Source organism: Bos grunniens, chromosome 27 (assembly GCF_055505025.1).
Source record: "Bos grunniens cultivar Pamir isolate PY7600 chromosome 27, Bosgru_T2T1.0, whole genome shotgun sequence".
Classification (NCBI taxonomy): domain Eukaryota; kingdom Metazoa; phylum Chordata; class Mammalia; order Artiodactyla; family Bovidae; genus Bos; species Bos grunniens.
The window spans coordinates 19,098,556-19,119,484 of NC_141191.1; the positions used below are offsets into that span (position 1 = coordinate 19,098,556).

The 20,929-nt window shown below is 38.7% G+C and overlaps 1 protein-coding gene across 48 annotated transcripts in view; it reads right to left on the reverse strand.

Moving 5' to 3' along the window:
* Positions 1–20,929, reverse strand: part of LOC147343605 (uncharacterized) — a 352,125-nt gene that overhangs the window by 134,493 nt on the left and 196,703 nt on the right. For 16 of the 48 annotated variants that reach the window (XR_015156172.1, XR_015156184.1, XR_015156174.1 and 13 more), the window contains 3 exons: positions 13,822–13,997; positions 8,143–8,196; positions 6,785–6,912 (listed from right to left, as the gene is read on the reverse strand). Coding sequence is in view for 21 of the 48 variants with exons in the window: in XM_086380175.1 (XP_086236301.1) it covers positions 6,785–6,837 (53 nt within the window). In the remaining 27 variants the exon portion in view is untranslated. Of the gene's footprint in view, positions 1–6,784; positions 6,913–7,488; positions 7,603–8,142; positions 8,197–13,821; positions 13,998–20,929 lie in introns of all 48 variants that reach the window. The other 32 variants (XR_015156175.1, XR_015156187.1, XR_015156171.1 and 29 more) reach the window with 5 other exon arrangements.

A 20,929-nucleotide genomic window follows, 5' to 3' on the forward strand; every position in this document is an offset into this window, starting at 1 on the left:
ACAAACAAATGACCTCAAAGAGACCAAGTCTTCATAGGATCAAATCTTTCAAATATAACTGAATTCAAGGTGGATTTCTGTGATAATACTGAGTGCAAAAGAGTAAGGAGAGATCTGTAGGTCTTCCTGAAAAATTGTTTACTAACTAAAGTAAACTAAAGTATACATAGTTAGGGTTGTTCTGCAGGACACGTTGTTCTAACGGACGCATGAAAGCCTGTCCTCCAAGAAAGTTATATTTCTCTATGAAAATAGGGAAGATTCTGGCATCCAAAAATAAACCATGTCAGGGAGGCCTGATACACTAGGATGACCAGGGAATATTTGTATTGCCAATTCATTTCTACTGAAACTATCGATTGTGTTCTTTTTGGAAGATAAGGAATTTATTTCTTTAAGGCAGTTCTCAAATTCTTTGGTCTCAGAATCCTCTATACTTTTAAGAATTACTGAGGAACTCTGAAGAGCTTTTGTATATGTGGGCTATATCTACTGATATTTTCCTTTCCCTACTAAAAGTTAATACTAAGAAGTCTTTAAAATACAAGACTGCGCAAGGACACATTTTATTATCTGTAACAGTGATGACATAATCACTTACTAAGCAATCTTTGGAAAAAAACACTATACATCCGTGGAAGAATGAGAGTGCAAATGGAAAAAAAAACTGTCCCATTATTAAAATAGGATGACCTCAAGAACCCCGTGAAGAGGTCTTGGCAACTCCTGAAAAGGTCTTGGGGACCCCCATGGTTTCACAGATCACAGTCATTAGAAACACTCCTCCAAACAGAATATGAGATAACACAGAATATGGAGCCAGACAGTCTGATATCTTGGATATTGCACACTAATACAGTGTTAGAATGCATGAGATTTCTTTATTGAAAGAATATATATGTATATATATTTATATTTACATAAAAATTCATAGTATTTACTAACCCTTTCACCATTCAGGAAAATTACAAAGAATGTTTGTCTTACATCCTTTGACCCCAGTAAGAAACAGCCCTCGACTCTTGAATGCACAGTGTATGAAAAGACCCTAATGGCCTAATATGTCTAAGTAGATTTAGTTGTTCACACTAAGCTGTGAATACTCAATAAATGCAAAATTAACATATGATAAATTCACAAGCACAGCAAAAAACCTCTTCTCCCTCTTGCCCAAATAGGGATTCATAGCCCTTTTGATCTATCTGCTGCTGCTGCTGCTGCTAAGTGGCTTCAGTCGTGTCCAACTCTGTGCGACCCCATAGACGGAAGCCCACCAGGCTCCCCCATCCCTGGGATTCTCCAGGCAAGAACACTGGAGTGGGTTGCCATTTCCTTCTCCAATGCACGAAAGTGAAAAGTGAAAGTGAAGTCGCTCAGTGGTGTCAGACTCTTAGCGACCCCATGGACTGCAGCCTACCAGGCTCCTCCATCCATGGGATTTTCTAAGCAAGAGTACTGGAGTAGGGTGCCATTGCCTTCTCTCTTGATCTAGTTAGGGTCTATTTCCAAGTCTCAGAAGACTGGATATCGTGACAACTAACTATTTAAATAATTATGAAGAATTACGATGAGAGGCAAACATAAAACATAATAAACACTTGATAATTAATTTATTTTGATAGCAGTTTCTCTGCCTAGACAGCAGACTTTTCTAGACATCACTCCCTCCCATATTCTGTGAGAGATCAGGGGAACTGCCTTTAAATGGGCCCACTTATCAGCCCCTACACAGTCATGAAAAGCCCACTACTAGACCATTTATATAGTATGGCTAAAAGAAAAGCTACGTTTTTTCAATTCTGTTTATATAGCCTGGTTATGTTTCTTCAATTCTTTAGGGCACAAAGGACCTGGCTTTTTAATAAGTACGATATCCTAATCATGAGTTTCATTAAAAATATCAGCAAGGCACAAAGAAAATATGAATTGACACCAAGGATGATCAGACAACACTGCCCAATAGGAAAGCTTTTATTCATGAATGACTGAAGGTTTTAGATACTTGTCTCTTTCCTTGGCAGAATGTCATTCTTTGAGCAAACATAGTGGCAGGAACAAGTGTAGCATTACGGTAAATTGATCTCAAATCCTTCCTCAAAAACAGTGTCAGAACAAATTGATTTTCCACCAATAACTTAAGCTGTTTTAGATTCCTAGGCTCCCAGGTCTAAGAAGCAGTACTTTTCTGCTGCAGTACTTTATTTTTCCCCAGAGAGGTTTCAGAGGGGAGAAGAGTTGAAGTGGCATAGGAGAAGGCAAAGCTTAGTGAATGATTAGTCATGACTACTCTTGGCCTAAAAATTCATTTGGAGGAAAGGACTGGAAGACTTCTGCCTCGGAAGGGTTAATACAACATGTATATTATATACATGTTTCTGTGCGTGTGCACGGGTGTATGGCCTCCAATCACCCTTCAAACACTCATATTTTATAATTTTACACGTCTCTATCATGACCAAAGAATCTAATAACATATGTGAACAGGTAATTGGAGAACTTGGAGAGCATAGATCCTGAAGAATCTTTTCTATACTTGTACAGAGAGACTGGACAAACTCTATCTTGCTAAGAATCAAGTTAGAACTGAACACCAATAAGTTATTATGAGTTTTACTAAAAACATGTACTCTATAAAAATTATAGTCAAATTACTTAATCTAAGGAAATAACATTTCAATAAAGATCTTTTATCCAACCTTTGCCTGCACAAAACACTACAAAAGTAATATATGTTAATGAAAAAATAAACGAATGGTAACAAAATGGACTCAAATAGGTTAAGTACAACTGGGTGAGAGGAAAAGTTTGTAGCAAGTATGTACATGCCCACTTCATTTCTTCCATAGGTGGACTTCAATTTACTACTATCATGTTCTATATAACATCCTCAGAATTGTTGTTAATTTTTAGCATCTAGAATAGCAGTAGTTCTAATTACTGTTTGTCTGATTTCATGATGACTTTTGAAAACATGAAAACTATTGTAAAAGCGAAGTGTCTACCTGAAATTTGTGACTGATAAAATCTGATGGAAACAACAGGCCAGAGTTTCTAACAAGGCCTCTTGTGAGTACTAACTGTATTACTAAGTCTTCTTCCTTATTGTTAATTATCTGTACAACATTTCACTGGACTTCTACTTAGAATAAATGGCTGCACACCACACACACATACATTCTTTTGGGGTAACTGAATGTTTTAGAAAGTCCAGACTTTTCCAAAACAGTTTTGATTTCAGATATCCTCTCACTTGTTAGATTATATTTGACCATGTGTCCAAATATAGCTACTTTATATTTTATGTATTCTTCTCACTAGAGATAGACCCCATTGCTGTATACTTGAATTCAATATTCACAGATTGATAAATTATAGGAAAATCTTTGACAATATTTCAAACAAATATAACAAATAATAATGACTAAAAGTTCATAATTCTTAGCTACTCTTCTCCTATACTTCCTAACATTCTCCTGCAAGTCAGTAGTTATGAAACAATGGCTAAATATAAATAGGATGTTTTAGAAGATGATTTCAAAATAACCTGCATTTGGGGTTTGTAGAAAACCCTCCCATGTCACATTATTTTAAAGAAATGCTTGAATGCAAATGAGTTGACCTATACTTGATGATCCATTTTGATTTCATTATCCGATGTCTCAACGTGGAAGATCTTGACAGTCTAACAATTTGTCTTCTGTTCTCTTTTGAAATTTCTTTTATTTTTAATTTGGAGAAAGGAAATGGCATTTTATTTCCTGCTTTCTATAGACTCAAAAGTCATAAAATTGTAAAGAGGAGAAAAATTGTCAATTTTTTAAAGGTTAAATGCAGGAAAATTAGAGTGTCTGAAAGGGCAGACTCTGAATGGATCCAGTGCAGAAAGGTAGATAGCACTGGAAGGCAAGCTCAAAAATGAGTATTGAACAAAAAGATTGAACGGAAATAAGTATGTAAAAAGAGCCTCCCATGTCAGTGACATCCATCCTTCCAATTATTTCTTTTAGCTTTATGGTTGCCTTGAGTCACACAGAATATAAGCATCCATTTGATCACATAATGGGAGAACACAACTGTGTTTTGAAGTGAATCACTAACCCTAGGGGCAAATCTGCAGAAAGGTAAAATTTCCCTTCTCTTCCGTCTCAAATCTTTCCTTCTGAAGTACAGGATGACAGCTCTGCAGGTGGAAGAAAATCTCAGAAGGCCAGGCAGAAAACTAGCTTCTCATGCCTGAATGTAGCAGAGTTGGTATACTTTTTGAATGTCACACAGTAGAATTATCTAAAACAATCTCTGCAGATAATAAGTTTCTGTGTGGGGAATGGTTCTGGCAGACAAGTAGTATATTTTTTGTTCTCGCCATTCTTTGAGACACTGGAATGATTCCTCCTTGTAGAACACTTCAATGACAGACTATTTTTTCCCTTCCCTATGAAAATACAAGCTCAGGAAGACTTTTCATGAGCACGTTTCCCCCTGTAGCTTTCTCTCAAAAAAACAATGATCAGGATGCTTGGGAATTCAGTCTATCCTTCAATGTTTGCATATTCATTTGTATCCACCTGTACTCTGCTGTTGGTCCTGTTCCTTTTCTCAAATCAGTATTGAAAGCATCCTTTGAATTTTAAAACTATTAAAAAAATGATTTTATTTTCTTCATTTTTAAAGATGCTGGAAGCCACTAAAGTATAATTTGGTGCAAAGTTGTCACTCTATGAATCCTTAAGCAAATTCATGTGGAAATGTGTAAACATTCATTTAATGAACCAGATGTTTCTGGGGTCTAAGCTATTCCTTGAGAATAAAAGGAATCTCAGCTGGTAAAGAGTCCGCCTGCAGTGCAGGAGACGTGGGTTTGATCCCTGATTTGGGAAGATCCCCTGGAGAAGGAAACAGCTACCTACTCCAGTATTCTGGCTGTAGAGTCCACGGAGTCACAAAAAGTCAGACACGACTGAGTGACTTTCACTTAGGATATTTAGAACTCCTGCATATTTCTTACTCCCTAAGAATAATAATAAACATCCATGTAAGCTGAATTACCAAACACTGACAAGGTAGGGGGAAAGGTTTTCAAATACATTTATCAGCATGATCAACAGAAACAAGATTTAGAAAATCATGTATGTACAGAAGATTATGTTCCATATACCCAAGGGAAAAACTTGTAATAAACTTGACACAGTGCCTGCCTTCAATAAAGTTACTATGTAAGTGAAGATAAGACAAACATCTGAAAAGATAAATAACAAGTGAATGCCACAAATGTTACAGGCAAAACGAGCAGTCCTGGGATGTGGTGATTCATATATAAGAAATATGTATTTGGTCCTGGTCACTGCTTCTGGCACAGAGCTCCTAAAACCCTTAAAATTTCCTAAGTGCTAAGAACAATAAAAGTCTCTTTTTTTATGTTAATGAGGTGACTTCTGGATAGATCCTACAGAGGGGTGCTGATTACCAGGAAAAACAACCAGAAATGGAGGGTTTGAACTTTTAACCCCACCCCCTGACCTCCAGGGAGGGAAGAGGGGCTGGAGGTCAAGTCAACTGTCAATGGCCACTCATTTAATCAATTGATTAAATCATGATACACCTGAAGAAAAACAGGGTCCCAAAGGGAACATGCATGCCACTGTTCACTGCAGTACTGTATACAATTGCCAAGATATGGAAATAACCTAAAAGTCCATCAACAGAGGAACAGATAAACATGTGGTACATGTATACAAGGAAATATTATAAATCCATTCAAAAAGAATGAAATAATGGCATTTGCAGCAACATGGATGGACTCACAAATTGTCATACTGAGTGAATTCAGAGACAGAAAAGTATCATAAGAAGTTTGGAATTTTTAATTCCATCCCCTGACCTCCAGGGAGAGGAGAGGCTGGAGGCTGAGTCAACTGCCAACAGACAATGATTTAACCAATCGCGCCAATGTAATAATAACCTCAATAAAAGCCCCAAAGGACAGAGTTTGAATCCGTTCTGGGCTGGCAAGCTAGAACACTTCCACATGCCTCCATGTCCCAAAGTCCACCAGAATAGAAGCTTTTCTCCTCAGGACACTGACCTGTATATTTCATCAGTTGCTGCTTCATATCCTTTAATATCATTTATAATGAACCAGTAATCTAGTGAGTAAACTAGTTTCCCGAGTTCTGTGAGCCACCCTAGCAAATAAATGGAATCCAAGGAGAGGGTAGAGGGACCTCTGATTACAGCCAATAGGTCAAAACACGATAAACTGGATTCACAATTGGCATCTGAAGCAGAAAGTAGTCTTGCTGAACTAAGCCCTTAACCTATGGAATCTGATGATGTCCCTGGGTAGATTGTGTCAGAACTGGACTGAATTGTAGGACACTCCCTGGGGTCATAATTGCTTGGTGCTGTGGGGAAAACCTCCACACACTGAAACTGGATGCAGAATCTTAAGTACAGACAAGTAATTTAAGAAAAAAAAAAAAACAGAGTATTATATAATCCCTAGACTGGAAAGTCTTCAAATGTTCTAGCTCAATAACTTACTGATGCTGAGAGTTCACATTTAATAAATGTGTATTATTATACCAGCCCTGTGCAAAGCATTTTGATAATAAATATTGAAAATATATATTCACTGTTTTGCACAACAACTTCAGGAGGTGAGTTTTTGTTTGTTTTGTTTTGTTTTCAAATGAGGAAGCCAAAATTCAGACTGTCTAAATACCTTGTCCAAGACTCCACTTCTAGCAAGAGACAGAGCAGTGATCCAAACTCCAGTCTTTCTTACCTAAGGTCTGTGCTCTCCACGGGGGTAACACTCTTCAACATGAATGGTAACATCCTTGGGTCCTCTCCCCAGTTAAGGAGACTCAACACATTCCCAGTAACTTGTTCCACTGATGGTTCCTGGGGAGCCTAGTAAAGGTTTCATAGAATATTCCAGAAAGAAGGAAACCATAAGTTAATTAAATAGATGCAAATTAAAATTTAGAAAAGTAAATTCCAAACCATGCTTGTAATTTGTAGACTGCAAATTTGTACTGCACTTGGAATAGCCTTTGATTCCTATTCCACTCTTAACTATCAGAGTCAGTTCTACATAACTAAGAACTGCACTTGGAAAAACTGCACTTTTAAAAACTTGGTTTTTATGACATTTAAAAGATAATTGAAGTATGGAGGAAACTATCAGGAGATGAATGCAATATAATCCATAGAGTTATAAATGCAAATTCAGAGAATTTAAATTCATGATTGACAAGGCATACAATGGTTATTACAGACCAATTGATAAAAATCCTTTACTTTTGTGATCTATTTTCCACTCAAGAACAACTTCGTCTAAATCCATTGTTCTCCCTTGAGTTTTATCTTTTATCTTGTTCAACAGTTTATTTAATTTCAAAGACAATTAGATAAGCCAAAGTAATGGCACTACAGATGTATAAATGTATCCTGAGATGAATAAATTATAGACATTTCAATAAGTACCAAATGGAAACTGGGTAGCCTATCCCATCTCCAGCAGATCTCCTGACCCAGGAATTGAACTGGGGTCTCCAGCATTGCAGGCAGATTCTTCACCAACTGAGCTATCAGGGAAGTCTATGAAATGAAAAAGGAGCAGCTATTTGCTTGAACACAAATGGGTTTGCTGTTTGGAATAATCATCTTTTTTTTTAACCAAGCACTTTGGCCCCTTTTGTTACTTACTGAACAATTTAAGTGAGTAATTTTCTTTAATTAATTTATTTAATTGGAGGCTAATTACTTTACAATATTGTAGTGGTTTTTGAAGTGAGTAATTCTTAATGTACTGGTCTTTAATGTCTATCAGTAAATCTAATGATTTTTCTTTCTCAAGGTTTCTCCATGTTTCTCATTGTCCTTTTTCTTTCTCAATGGCATAGGTATGTGGGTTGACTCTTTATATGTGAGGCTTAAAACCGGAGAAAAATATGACCTCATAGAAAAAAAAAATACATATATGGCAAGTTTTTCTGCAAATGAAAGAAATATTTTTCAATACAATCTTGCCTCACTTTGTCAGGCCCTTTCCTCTATAGAGACATCAGTTTGACCATGGTGGAGTTTTTTAAAAATACTTGTGGTAAATAAAAAAAACAGGGTTATTAGTTTAAATACCTTTAAAAAAAATTATACCACTTCACTCCTCCAAACAGCAATGGATTCACCATTCTACACAAGAGAGAAAAAAAAAATTGATGACATTGCATTAAATACTTTGCATGATCTGACCACAGTCACACTGATTTGGGTTGGTTACTGGGGACCTTAAATGGTATGATATATACAAAGATAGTTTAAAGGGAAACCAAACAGTGGAGGTTAAGAGTTGGGACCTAGAGTGCATTAGCTTAGGGTTAAAATGTAGCCCAGCGCTTGCTAGTTTAGCAACTGCAAACAAATTAATTAAAATGCCTAAGCTTTGTTTCCCTCTCTAAATGAGGATAATGATTTTACCTTTTCTATAAGGTCATAAAGAAGATTAAATGAGATAATAAATTCAAGTGCTTGGCTGAGTGCTTGCATTTATGTTCAGTACGTGTCCTACTCTGCTTTTGTGGCTACGTTATTGTTGTTATTGCTGGGATTTTTATCATCTTATTCTCATACATTTGCCCTTGAAGTTCCATCTATCTAGAGTGAGTGCTCTTTCATCATCTCTCTGAATGGTCAAATTCTATCAATCACCCAAGACTCAGCTCATCTACCATCTATATCACTGAATTTTGCCTGTCTAGAGAAGTTAATTCTCATTCCTCAAAGACACTGCAATTCTTATCACCGATGATAGACATCTGTACTGAATTTTTACAGGCTTATTTAGGTATTTACCTTTCCATGTATTTCTCAGCTATATTATAGTGAGCTCCCTGAAGGCAGGTACTGTAGTTATTTCTACATCTGACAGTTTCTGCATCTGATACAGAGTCCTTAGCAATGAATATTTGTTGTTCATCTCAAGCTCCTTCCCCACTGGATGAAATGGCCGGAGTTAAAGGGCTACATAATCTACTGTGCTGGCATTTATTGTATGTTGCTGTTAATGCTTATTATATCCCATGCATTTGTTCTAAGCACTTTAATGTTTTATTTCCTTTAATCTTCACACTGACTCTATGAAGCAGGTATTTGCAATTCATTTAGATCTGAAGATACTGAGGCACCAAAGGTTAAAAAAAAAAAATTTTTCCTAGTGTGAAATAATAGAAATTATATATATTGGTCTCTGCTGGCAGTTCCTGACACAGACATCCTAAAACCCTTGTAATTTTCTGAGTGATAAGAGCACTAAGAGGATCTTTTGTTCTAATACTTGGTCTTTGATCCTAGTTCCTGACCCAGCTCTTAAATCCTTTGGAATTTCCTGGGTGATAGAAGTGTCTTGCTCTAATGAGGCGACTTTTCCTGGGCTCCAAGCTACCTTCAGGATCAAGCTTGGTTACCAAGCCATAATTAGAAGCTAGAAACTTTCCACCTCCCCCTCCTACCCGCCTTTCTCCTGAAAGTGAGAAAACGGTAGAAACTGAGTTAACAATGGATCATGACTATATAATGAAACCTGCATAAAAGTCACCAGTACAGAGTCTGGAATGTTCTGGGTTGCTGAATACATGGGGTTGCTGGGAGAGTGGCATACCCAGACTCGGCAAGGAAGCTCCACGCCCCTTACCCCACACCTTGCACTATGCACTCACCTCTTCCATCTGGTTGTTCATCTGTATCCTTTTACAAGCAACAGGTTAATGTTAAGTGTTTCCCTAAGTTCTGTTAGACAGTCTACCAAATTATCAAAGCCAAGGAGGAGGTCATGGGAACCCCAATTTATCTATAGCTGACCAGTCAGAAATACAGCTGACTAGCTGGGACTTAAATTGGCATCTGAGGGAGCAAGAGAGACAATTCTGTGGGATAAGGGTCTGACCCCTACTGTCAGAATAGAGTTCAACTTCAGGACATCGAGCTGGTGTCAGAGAATTGCTTAATATGTGGAAAATCTACACATCCAAAGTCAGAATTATAGAGTGTGAAGAAGCACAGAGGTGTGTTTTCTTCACACAAAGATTATATAGTCAGTACAAGGCTGAGGGGGCATTCAAACCCAGGCAGACTACCTCTAGACAGACAACATGCTCTTGGCCTCTGTTCAATACTATCCACCTACTAAAATATCCAGAGATTACCCGTAACTCACATTACTTACAAGAATAACATTTAAATTGTGTTTAAAAGCACTACAAGATCTGATATTATCATCCTCTCAACTTCTTCGAAGTTGGACTAGAAACCGGGAAGCAGAGAAATAACAGTGGGAGATGTCATTGTCCTACTTGAGGGCTTCTTTTGCGGATTGAGGAAATACGTCCCTATTTTCCAAATCAGAAATCAAGCCTAAACATAAAAAGACAGGATATCTTAAATAGGACTGTCATAGGGAAAAACCTGGCATCCATGATGAAAATAATAATACGGAACGTATTTTGAAGTAACAGGCACCATCCTAGGCTGTTAAAGTGGGTTTTCTCTTTAATTATAATATACTACGGTTACCACTATGGAGAAAGAGAAGAGCAGCCGGAAAGGCAGGGAGCTGGAGCTTGATGTTCTCCTGGTGCACATACTCTATCTCACACAGAGCCATCCGGTGCGATCACACTGTGATGAGGACGGAGCAGGACAAAAGTATCACCGCCCCATAATCAAGTCTGAACCCAGATAAAAACAGCATTTACCAAACCACAGAAGTAAGTGAAGGTCCTCTTAACCTGGCTAAAAGGAGGGGTTGCCACTCCTTCACCAGTTACTACCTGAGCCTCCTCCATTCCTCTGTCATGCTGCTGCTGCTGCTGCTGCTGCTAAGTCGCTTCAGTTGTGTCCGACTCTGTGTGATCCCAGAGACGGCAGCCCACCAGGCCCCGCCGTCCCTGGGATTCTCTAGGCAAGAACACTGGAGTGAGCTGCCATTTCCTCCTCCAATGCATGAAAGTGAAAAGTGAAAGTGAAGTCGTTCAGTTGCGTCCGACTCTTAGCGACCCCTGGACTGCAGCCTACCAGGTTCCTCCGTCCATGGGATTTTCCAGGCAAGACACCCCACTCCCTAACAGCCTCCAATCCAGAATAAAACTTTGCTTCTTTGAGCCGTCTCCAGAATCGCTTGACAAAAGCCCAAATCCTATCATTTCTTTCTAACACTTCCCTGCTGACATGTTCCAGGGTCCCCAGGATGTGTGTTCTTCCTCACTGAAACATGTCAATGAACCAGCTTTGTTCAATCACAAGTTTCTGGTGCTTTGCAGCTGACAGCATTGACACTATTACATCACTAAGTTATTGATGAAGAAACTGGCCTCAGAGAAAATAAATCACTAATTATTCGACTCTAGACTTAAACTCACTTTGCTTTTTTCCTTTTGTTATTTTTGTTTCTATTTGGGTATGTTTTTGTAATACAAACTCCAGAGACTTCCCTCTGAGCCACTCACTGCATTATACAGTTTCCCAAAGATTACTGTAAATATACATGATAACAGGAGGGCAAGAGAGAACGCTAGTGCCCTCTGCATTCTTATTATGTACTGGCTGCTTTATCTGTATCTCCTATTTCAATCTCACAAGTACTGAGTTGGCCAAGACGTCCCTTATGATTATACAGTGGAAGTGAGAAATAGATTTAGGGCCTAGATCTGATAGATAGAGTGCCTGATGAACTATGGAATGAGGTTCGTGACATTGTACAGGGGACAGGGATCAAGACCATCCCCATGGAAAAGAAATGCAAAAAAGCAAAATGGCTGTCTGGGAAGGCCTTACAAATAGCTGTGAAAAGAAGAGAAGCGAAAAGCAAAGGAGAAAAGGAAAGATATAAGCATCTGAATGCAGAGTTCCAAAGAATAGCAAGAAGAGATAAGAAAGCCTTCCTCAGCAATCAATGCAAAGAAATAGAGGAAAACAACAGAATGGGAAAGACTAGAGATCTCTTCAAGAAAATTAGAGATACCAAGGGAACATTTCATGCAACGATGGGCTCGATAAAGGACAGAAATGGTATGGACCTAACAGAAGCAGAAGATATCAAGAAGAGGTGGCAAGAATACACAGAAGAACTGTACAAAAAAGATCTTCATGATCCAGATAATCATGATGGTGTGGTCACTGACTTAGAGCCAGACATCCTGGAATGTAAAGTCAAGTGGGCCTTAGAAAGCATCACTATGAACAAAGCTAGTGGAGGTGATGGAATTCCAGGTGACCTATTTCAAATCCTGAAACATGATGCTGTGAAAGTGCTGCACTCAATATGCCAGCAAATTTGGAAAAATCCCAAAGAAAGGCAATGCCAAAGAATGCTCAAACTACCACACAATAGCACTCATCTCACACTAGTAAAGTAATGCTCAAAATTCTCCCAGCCAGGCTTCAGCAATATGTGAACTGTGAACTTCCTGATGTTCAAGCTGGTTTTAGAAAAGGCGGAGGAACCAGAGACCAAATTGCCAACATCTGCTGGATCATGGAAAAAGCAAGAGAGTTCCAGAAAAACATCTATTTCTGCTTTATTGACTATGCCAAAGCCTTTGACTGTGTGGATCACAATAAACTGTGGGAAATTCTGAAAGAGATGGGAATACCAGACCACCTGATCTGCCTCTTGAGAAACGTGTATGCAGGTCAGGAAGCAACAGTTAGAACTGGACATGGAACAACAGACTGGTTCCAAATAGGAAAAGGAGTACATCAAGGCTGTATATTGTCACCCTGCTTATTTAACTTATATGCAGAGTACATCATGAGAAACGCTGGACTGGAAGAAACACAAGCTGGAATCAAGACTGCCGGGAGAAATATTAATAACCTCAGATATGCAGATGACACCACCCTTATGGCAGAAAGTGAAGAGGAACTCAAAAGCCTCTTGATGAAAGTGAAAGTGGAGAGTGAAAAAGTTGGCTTTAAGCTCAACATTCAGAAAATGAACATCATGGCATCCGGTCCCATCACTTCATGGGAAGTAGATGGGGAAACAGTAGAAACAGTGTCAGACTTTATTTTTCTGGGCTCCAAAATCACTGCAGATGGTGACTGCAGCCATGAAATTAAAAGACGTTTACTCCTTGGAAGGAAAGTTATGACCAACCTAGACAGTATATTCAAAAGCAGAGACATTACTTTGCCAACAAAGGTCCATCTAGTCTAGGTTTTTCCTGTGGTCATGTATGGATGTGAGAGTTGGACTGTGAAGAAGGCTGAGCACCAAAGAATTGATGCTTTTGAAGTGTGGTGTTGGAGAAGACTCTTGAGAGTCCCTTGGACTGCAAGGAGATCCAACCAGTCCATCCTGAAGGAGATCAGCCCTGGGATTTCTTTGGAAGGAATGATGCTAAAGCTGAAACTCCAGTGTTTTGGCCACCTGATGTGAAGAGTTGACTCACTGGAAAAGACTCTGATGCTGGGAGGGATTGGGGGCAAGAGGAGAAGTGGACGACAGAGGATGAAATGGCTGGATGGCATCACTGACTCAATGGACGTGAGTCTGAGTGAACTCAGGGAGTTGGTGATGGACAGGGAGGCCTGGCGTGCTGTGATTCACGGGGTCACAAAGAGTCGGACACGACTGAGCGACTGAACTTAACTGAACTGAACTGACTGAAATGATGTTGCAGGAAAACCCAGACAAATTTTTTTTACCAATCCAATATGTACAACAATCCTTTGAAGAAGCTCATTCAACAACTGAAAAAAATCTGTATATCAATGGTAAGCAATTTCTCAAGACTAGCGAGTTTTAAAAATTTAACCTACCTGTGCAAGTGCTTAGTCGCTCAGTCAGGCCCAACTCTCTGCAGCGCCATGGGCTGTAGCCTGTCAGGCTACCTGGTACATGGAATTTTCCAGGGAAGAATCGTGGAGCAGGTTGTCATTTCTTACTCCAGGGGATCTTCTCAACCCAAGGATGGAACTTGTGTCTCCTACATCTCCTGCATGGGAAGACAAATTCCTTACCACTAGAGCCACTTGGGAAGCCCTAACTTAGCTATGCTGCTGCTGCTAAGTCGCTTCAGTCGTGTCCAACTCTGTGTGATCCCAGAGATGGCAGCCCACCAGGCACTCCCATCCCTGGGATTCTCCAGGCAAGAACACTGGAGTGGGTTGCCATTTCCTTCTCAAATGCATGAAAGTGAAAAGTGAAAGTGAAGTCGCTCAGTCGCGTCTGACTCTTCGTGACCCCATGGACTGCAGCCTACCAGGCTCCTCCGTCCATGGGATTTTCCAGGCCAGCGTACTGGAGTGGGTTGCCATTGCCTTCTCCAAACTTAGCTATACCAGCTATCTTATTCTCACATGCCCACACCATACTGGAATAGCCCATGTCTGGAAAGGAGTTAGGCCAACTTTCTCTGTAAGCACCATCTGGTCTGGCCTCATGCTTAATTCCAGATAAAGTTCAGCAGCAAACATATACTCTGCATGCACTCGCTTTATATTCCAGTTGCTGTTCAGTTTTTCACACAAGTTTTAGAACAGAACCCTCTCTATTTCTGCCTCTAAAATCTACTAAAATCAACCTGATTTTGAGAGCATGTTGAGAGTATCTTGGTTATTATGGCAGAACATTTACTCTAACACAAATAATGGCACTGGCTTGAGAGTTTCTAGCCAAGATGGGAACTAGCAAAATAAAATGTGCTATTTCAAGGAGTGGTATACATGCAATATATACTATCAACAACTACTAATTAAATTACCCTTGTCCTAAAGAGACACTTTCATTCTCCTGAACTATAATTGGAGGATCTTAGGTTACTGGGATGCTTCTGTCCCAAAAGCATACTAAGTCCTGGTTTCATTTACCTTCCTGCTTTTAACAAAATCATTTTCAGTAAAAAAAAGGCAAAAGAAGAAAAGAAAACAGAAACAAAATATATCTCATATGCCTCATCCTCTATTATATCAATTTTCAAAAGCTGATTCTTTGTTGAAGAACTACTCAAACCTGCATTTGAACAGGAGTTCACTGCAGATAGCAATAAGAACTGTAGACATTATTAAGTTAACTCCTTATTTCTTAGACTCTGATAATCTGCACATCAGCATAGCTAAAGTAAATGCTGAAGTTATAGGCAAAACAAAAGCGTTTCACTTTTCAGACTTGTTTAAGATGAAATCATAGTACAACATTTTTGAACTATAACTAAAATTCAAGTTCTACATATCTTCAAGAAGACAACATCACTAGTAATGCCAGCATTTCTACACTGATTTTTCAAATTTACTGATGTAGATAAAGGGTATAAATATGTACTAAGATGACATTTTCCTGAAAATAAAAACACTACATAAATTACATGAAGTAGCAAACCTTTATGTCATATATACAGCCATTTATACTTTGTATCAATGAACACTCATATATATATATATATTCAATAATGTAACTTTCAATGAAATCATAATTGATTTCTAAGTGTCACTGAGTAGTAAAGTCTGAGTCATGATTTCACTTTAAATTTGACAGTACAATGCAAAAGAAGCACGGAAGCCAAGAGGTCTCACAATTTACGAAGCATTCCAGGCAGCTATGTGGTTTTCCTTCCAATAATGAGCACTCAAGATCAAGCCTTACAACTGACACTTTTACACATTTAATGAAGATATAGGATTGTGGAATAGCAAGTTTTTCATTTGTACTTTCATTAATATATTTCTCATTTTTTCACTAGTGAATACAGAAAAACTCAATATAAAGGTGGTGATCATTCAGAGACCTGGCAAGGTTTGCTGCAACGGAGCCCCCAGTACTAACATTAAGTGGATGGCTCACAGCAGCAGCTATAAAGGAACAGAATTTAATATTCTGGGACTCAAGTCTGGGACTGCAGTTCCATAGACTCAGAATTAAGGATCACCTCATTTCTTAAAAGCAATAAGGGATAAAGAAATAGGAAAGGACTACATTAAAAGGCCAACATAATACTGGATTCAGTGTAAGAGCCCCGTAGAAATTAGACATTTTGATTAGTGGACACTAGAAACACTACGAAGACCAGAAGGCCTGGAAAGTAGGGTCTGATATAACATGGACATACTTACAATGATTAGACATTTTGGGATGAAACTTGCTTCAAAAATTGAAGAGGACTTAATATTTGGAATTCTGTTCTTATTTCCTGTGTTACCATTTTTTCATATTTCAGTAAACTCATAGAAATTTTTTATTCTAGACATAGGGCTCAATTTACATTCCCACCAAGAGTGCATTAGGGCTCTTTTTTCTTTACACCCACACACACCAACAGCTCTTAACTCACGTGTTTTGATGACACCCGTGCTAACAAGTGTAACATGGTATCTCATTATAGCTTCGATTTGCATTTCCCTGATGACTAGTGATGTGGAGCATCTTTTCACCTGTCTCTTGGTCATTTATATGTTTTCTTTGGAAACATGTCTATTCAGATTCTCTGTTCATTTCCTTATCAGACTATTTGTTTTTCTTGCTATTAAGTTGTATGAGTTACTTATATATTTTGAATATTAACCTTTTATCTGATACATAGTTATGATGGTTCTTCCAGTCCATTCAGAGACCACAGTGATAAATGGTAAAAGAAAAATAAAAGGGGAAGTGATTGATAAGGAATGATGGGGAGTAATACAGTAATACAATGTGATAAGTGCTATGACGGAGTTAAAGCAAGACAAGGAGTAATTGGGAGGCGTTTTATTCTAGTTTGGGCAGTTGGATAAAGCTCCCAAAAGATCATATTCAGCTGAAATGAACTGACCGAAAAAAAAGCAAGTCTTGAAAAATTCTGGAGGAAGAGACCTGTAGGAAGAGAAAGCAGCTAGTGCCATACATCTCAGGAAGGAAGAAATTCAGTATATTTGAGAAGAGGAGGCCAGTCAAGTTCCCAAAAGGAGAATGGGGGGCTGGGGGTGATGTGAGATGAAATCAGGGAGGCAAGAAAGTGTAGATAGGAGTAAGGTCAAACTCAGGATTTTAGATTCAAGTATAAAGGGAAATCAAGAGAGGGTTTTCCCAGGCTGTAGTTGGATCTTATTTATGTTTCGCACAGAACTGAGGCAGGGAAAAGAGCCTTATCAGGGAGATCAGACAGTAGAAATTACAGGCGTATTAAAGGGAGATGGAATGCCTTGAACCAAGTAGTGGAAATAGTGGAAATGTGGAGCTGGATAGATTTGAGGTGTGTTCTCCAGGTGGAGGTAACAGGCACTGCTGATAACCTACACCAGGAACATTTATTCCTTTTAATTATTTCTGTGTCTCATAAGAATTAATTTGCAGTGTTTGTGATTTGGTAAAAAACAAACAAACAAACAAAAAAAAAAACAGCGTTTCTTTCAGATGTTTTAAATCTGTTTGAAAGCTGGTTAATCCTACTGTATACCTATGGCCAAACTATAAATTATACTCCATGGATATTTCAGACATTGCAAAGTTACCAATTAAAATATGACTAGCTAAACAAAGATTACTTTGATAATAGTTATGTCTGTATTTTTTTTCTTTGTTAAAAAAGTAAAATTCTGGTGATTAGTTTGAGGATGTTTAATAGTTTAATAACATTTATTAAAGTATGTTAGGGAAAAAAATAGTAAATTTCACTCCACCAAAAACAATATGCACTGACAATAAATTTTGGAAGATTCATAAAGAATAACTAACCTGAAACTCTGTAACAATGAATCCTCAATATGTAGATATGAGAGACGGTTTTTTGTTTTGTTCTGTTTTGTTTTAGTTTTAGGCAAAAAAGAAAACAATGAATGGCTAGTAAAACTGCCACAACAATCTGGTTTTATTTTATTGTAAATTACAAAGAAAAGGAAAAAACTTTTTCGAGTTCTCCTATCTACACACTAAAAATAGCGAAAGAGTTTGTTTGATAGCATGCCATCCCCATTTAACATAAGTTTAAAGGCACCCAATAATAGTAATCATTTAGAAGGCATCCATCAGAAAATTTCCCATTGCTATTTATTTTATTAGTTCAGTTGAGTAGAAACAATAGCAGCCTTGCATTTAAGAAAGTTAATGATGGGTTTGTTTTCTTTTTAACAAGGAAGAAAGAAAGAAAGCTGAAATGCACACTGTTGTTGGAGTGAAAACAAAGAAAACTCATCAAAGCAACCAGGAAGGCCACCCTGGAAACAAAGGATTCAGGGCCTAGATATTGGTCACAACAGGATGCCTTCAAATCCTTGGGGAAAAGTCGAGAACACGGAACAGTGAATTTGGCTAATTGTTCAGCACTCCACACACTAATGTCAAGAGCACACTTCTGACCCAAATTCTGATTAGTTAGGATCTAGTTTAGACTTTGAGATAGATCATCAAATTCATTCTTGCCAAAATCTTCCAGGCATGGTTATGATACTTTGTTTGACCTCAGACAATAACTATTCTTGAAATCATCAAACTGATTTCCGTTTTTCTATCTCCAGTGCTCTTTAAGTCAGAGAATGTCCTTTTGTTGTGTCATGACTGAACAACAACAAACAACTGGACTCTTGACTTTAAACAGAGGCCTGCTTTTCACTTGAGTATAGAATTTCCATCTTTAATGATCCTGGAGAAGTTCCTACCATCTGGGCAGTAGATGCAGAGTCATGTATTTAGAGTATGGACAGGCTGCCGGTTGCAATCAGAAAGCCATGTGACACTGTAACTGAGATACAGGGCAAAATGTAATAATTCTACATTTAGTAGCACTCTTACCGTGTATTAGAAATCACAGGCAAGGAGAGATTGATTTCGTAAGTGCAACTTGGCCAGGAGGAAAAATGGAATTTTAAAATAGCACTATAACAATTTTTTTTTCCCTCTGAGTATTCAATTTATCCTGATAATTTGAGCAATGAGCCTGGGCAAGCTCAGAGAAGAGTATTAGTACCTTTGTTGAATGTGTCAGTGCTGCAGATATTCACATCAAAATATCAAATCAAGAACCTACAATTAAATATACTAATCAAGCCAGTCAACCCTAAAGGAAATCAATCCTGAATATTCATTGGAAGGACTGATGCTGAAGTTGAAACTCCAATATTGTGGCCACCTGATGTAAAGCACTGACTCATTGGAAAAGACCCTGATGCTGGGAAAGATTGAAGGCAGGAGGAGAAGGGGATGACAGAGGAGAGAGGGTTGGATGGCATCACTGACTTGATGGACATGAGTTTGAGCAAGCTCCGGGAGTTGGTGATGGACAGCCTGGCGTGCTGTAGTCTATGGGGTCGCAAAGACTTGGGTATGACTGAGCTACTGAACTGAACTGAAGAATTCATAGGCAGAAGTAAAGAGAGTATTTCGTGTTCATCATGGGGCCTCCCCGGTGGCTCAGACAGTTAACAATCTGCCTGTAATGAAGGAGATGTGGGTTCAATCCCTGAGTTGGGAATATCCCATGGAGGAGGAAATGGCAACCCACTCTAGTATTCTTGCCTGGACAATCCCAAGGACAGAGCGCCTGGCGGGTCCATAGGGTCACAAAGAGTCAGACACAACTGACACTTTCATTTTCACGAAGCTGGATTTCTTCCATGACTAAACATAACTGCCTTCGAAAATAATGACGAAAACACTAATAATGATCCTTTTTTTCTCTATCTCACCCATTTGCTGCAACATTTCCTGTCCCTTCTACAACCCTTCTGTTCCCGTCATTTCTGAAGTTCAGAAAATACAGCATCACTGTGACTTCAGACAGAAAGACCTTCATTTTCTTCACTTAGATTGACTGTATTTGTTTATTTCCTAAAATGCTCATTTCGCTTAGGAAGAGACACAAGTTGATGACAGGTGAAATTACAGTTTCCTTGTGTCGTCATCTAACAATTTATTCTAGGTCTGCTAATTCTCATGATGCCCTACTAGAGAAACAATTAAAAGACAATGAAATTTTTAGAAATGCTAATCAAGTATACTATATCACTGTCAGATTCAAAATATATCGGTTCTTATTTTTCACAAGATTTAAGAGGCTCTCTTTCTGTACAGTTTAGTAATAAGAAAAGTTGCAAAGAATAACAGCCAAGGATGAGAATTAGCAGCCATAAAATTAAATGAGGTTAAAAATTAAAAACTCTAAATGGTAACTAGACTACTCTGCATAGACATTTTGAAGGGATAAAGAAAAGCTCTCAGCGGACTGGCAAACTCACAAAGGCAAGTCAGTGACTAAGGATCAGTAATCAGCTCACTGGAATGCAACCCTCTGGGAAACTTCACCCAAAAGAAAACCTGCCTGGACACATGGTTAGGAAGGAAACTGGCATTCTGAAAATGCTACTGAAGGCAGCACCAGGAGATGCAAACCATATGGCATATTTAGAGATGTTTTCCATTCATATTCATGTATTAAAGGTTCTGAGATCTTCTGCAAAGGAATGTGTTTAATTTTACTTAACCCAGCATTTTCCATGCTTATTTCAGCAAGCTCAGTTCAGTCGCTCAGCCGGTCCGACTCTTGAGACCCCATGAATCGCAGCAGGCCAGGCCTCCCTGTCCATCACACACTCCCTGAGCGACTCAAGACTCACATCCATCGAGTCAGTGATGCCATCCAGCCATCTCATCCTCTGTCGTCCACTTCTCCTCCTGCCCCCAATCCCTCCCAGCATCACTGGTCTTTTCCAATGAGTCAACTCTTCGCACGAGGTGGCCAAAGTACTGGAGGTTCAGCTGTAGCATCATTCCTTCCAAAGAAATCCCAGGGCTGATTTCCTTCAGAATGGACTGATTGGATCTCCTTGCAGTCCAAGGGACTCTCAAGAGTCTTCTCCAACACCACAGTTCAAAAGAATCAATTCTTCGGCGCTCAGCCTTCTTCACAGTCCAACTCTCACATCCATACATGACCAAGGAAAAACCATAGCCTTGACTAGACGA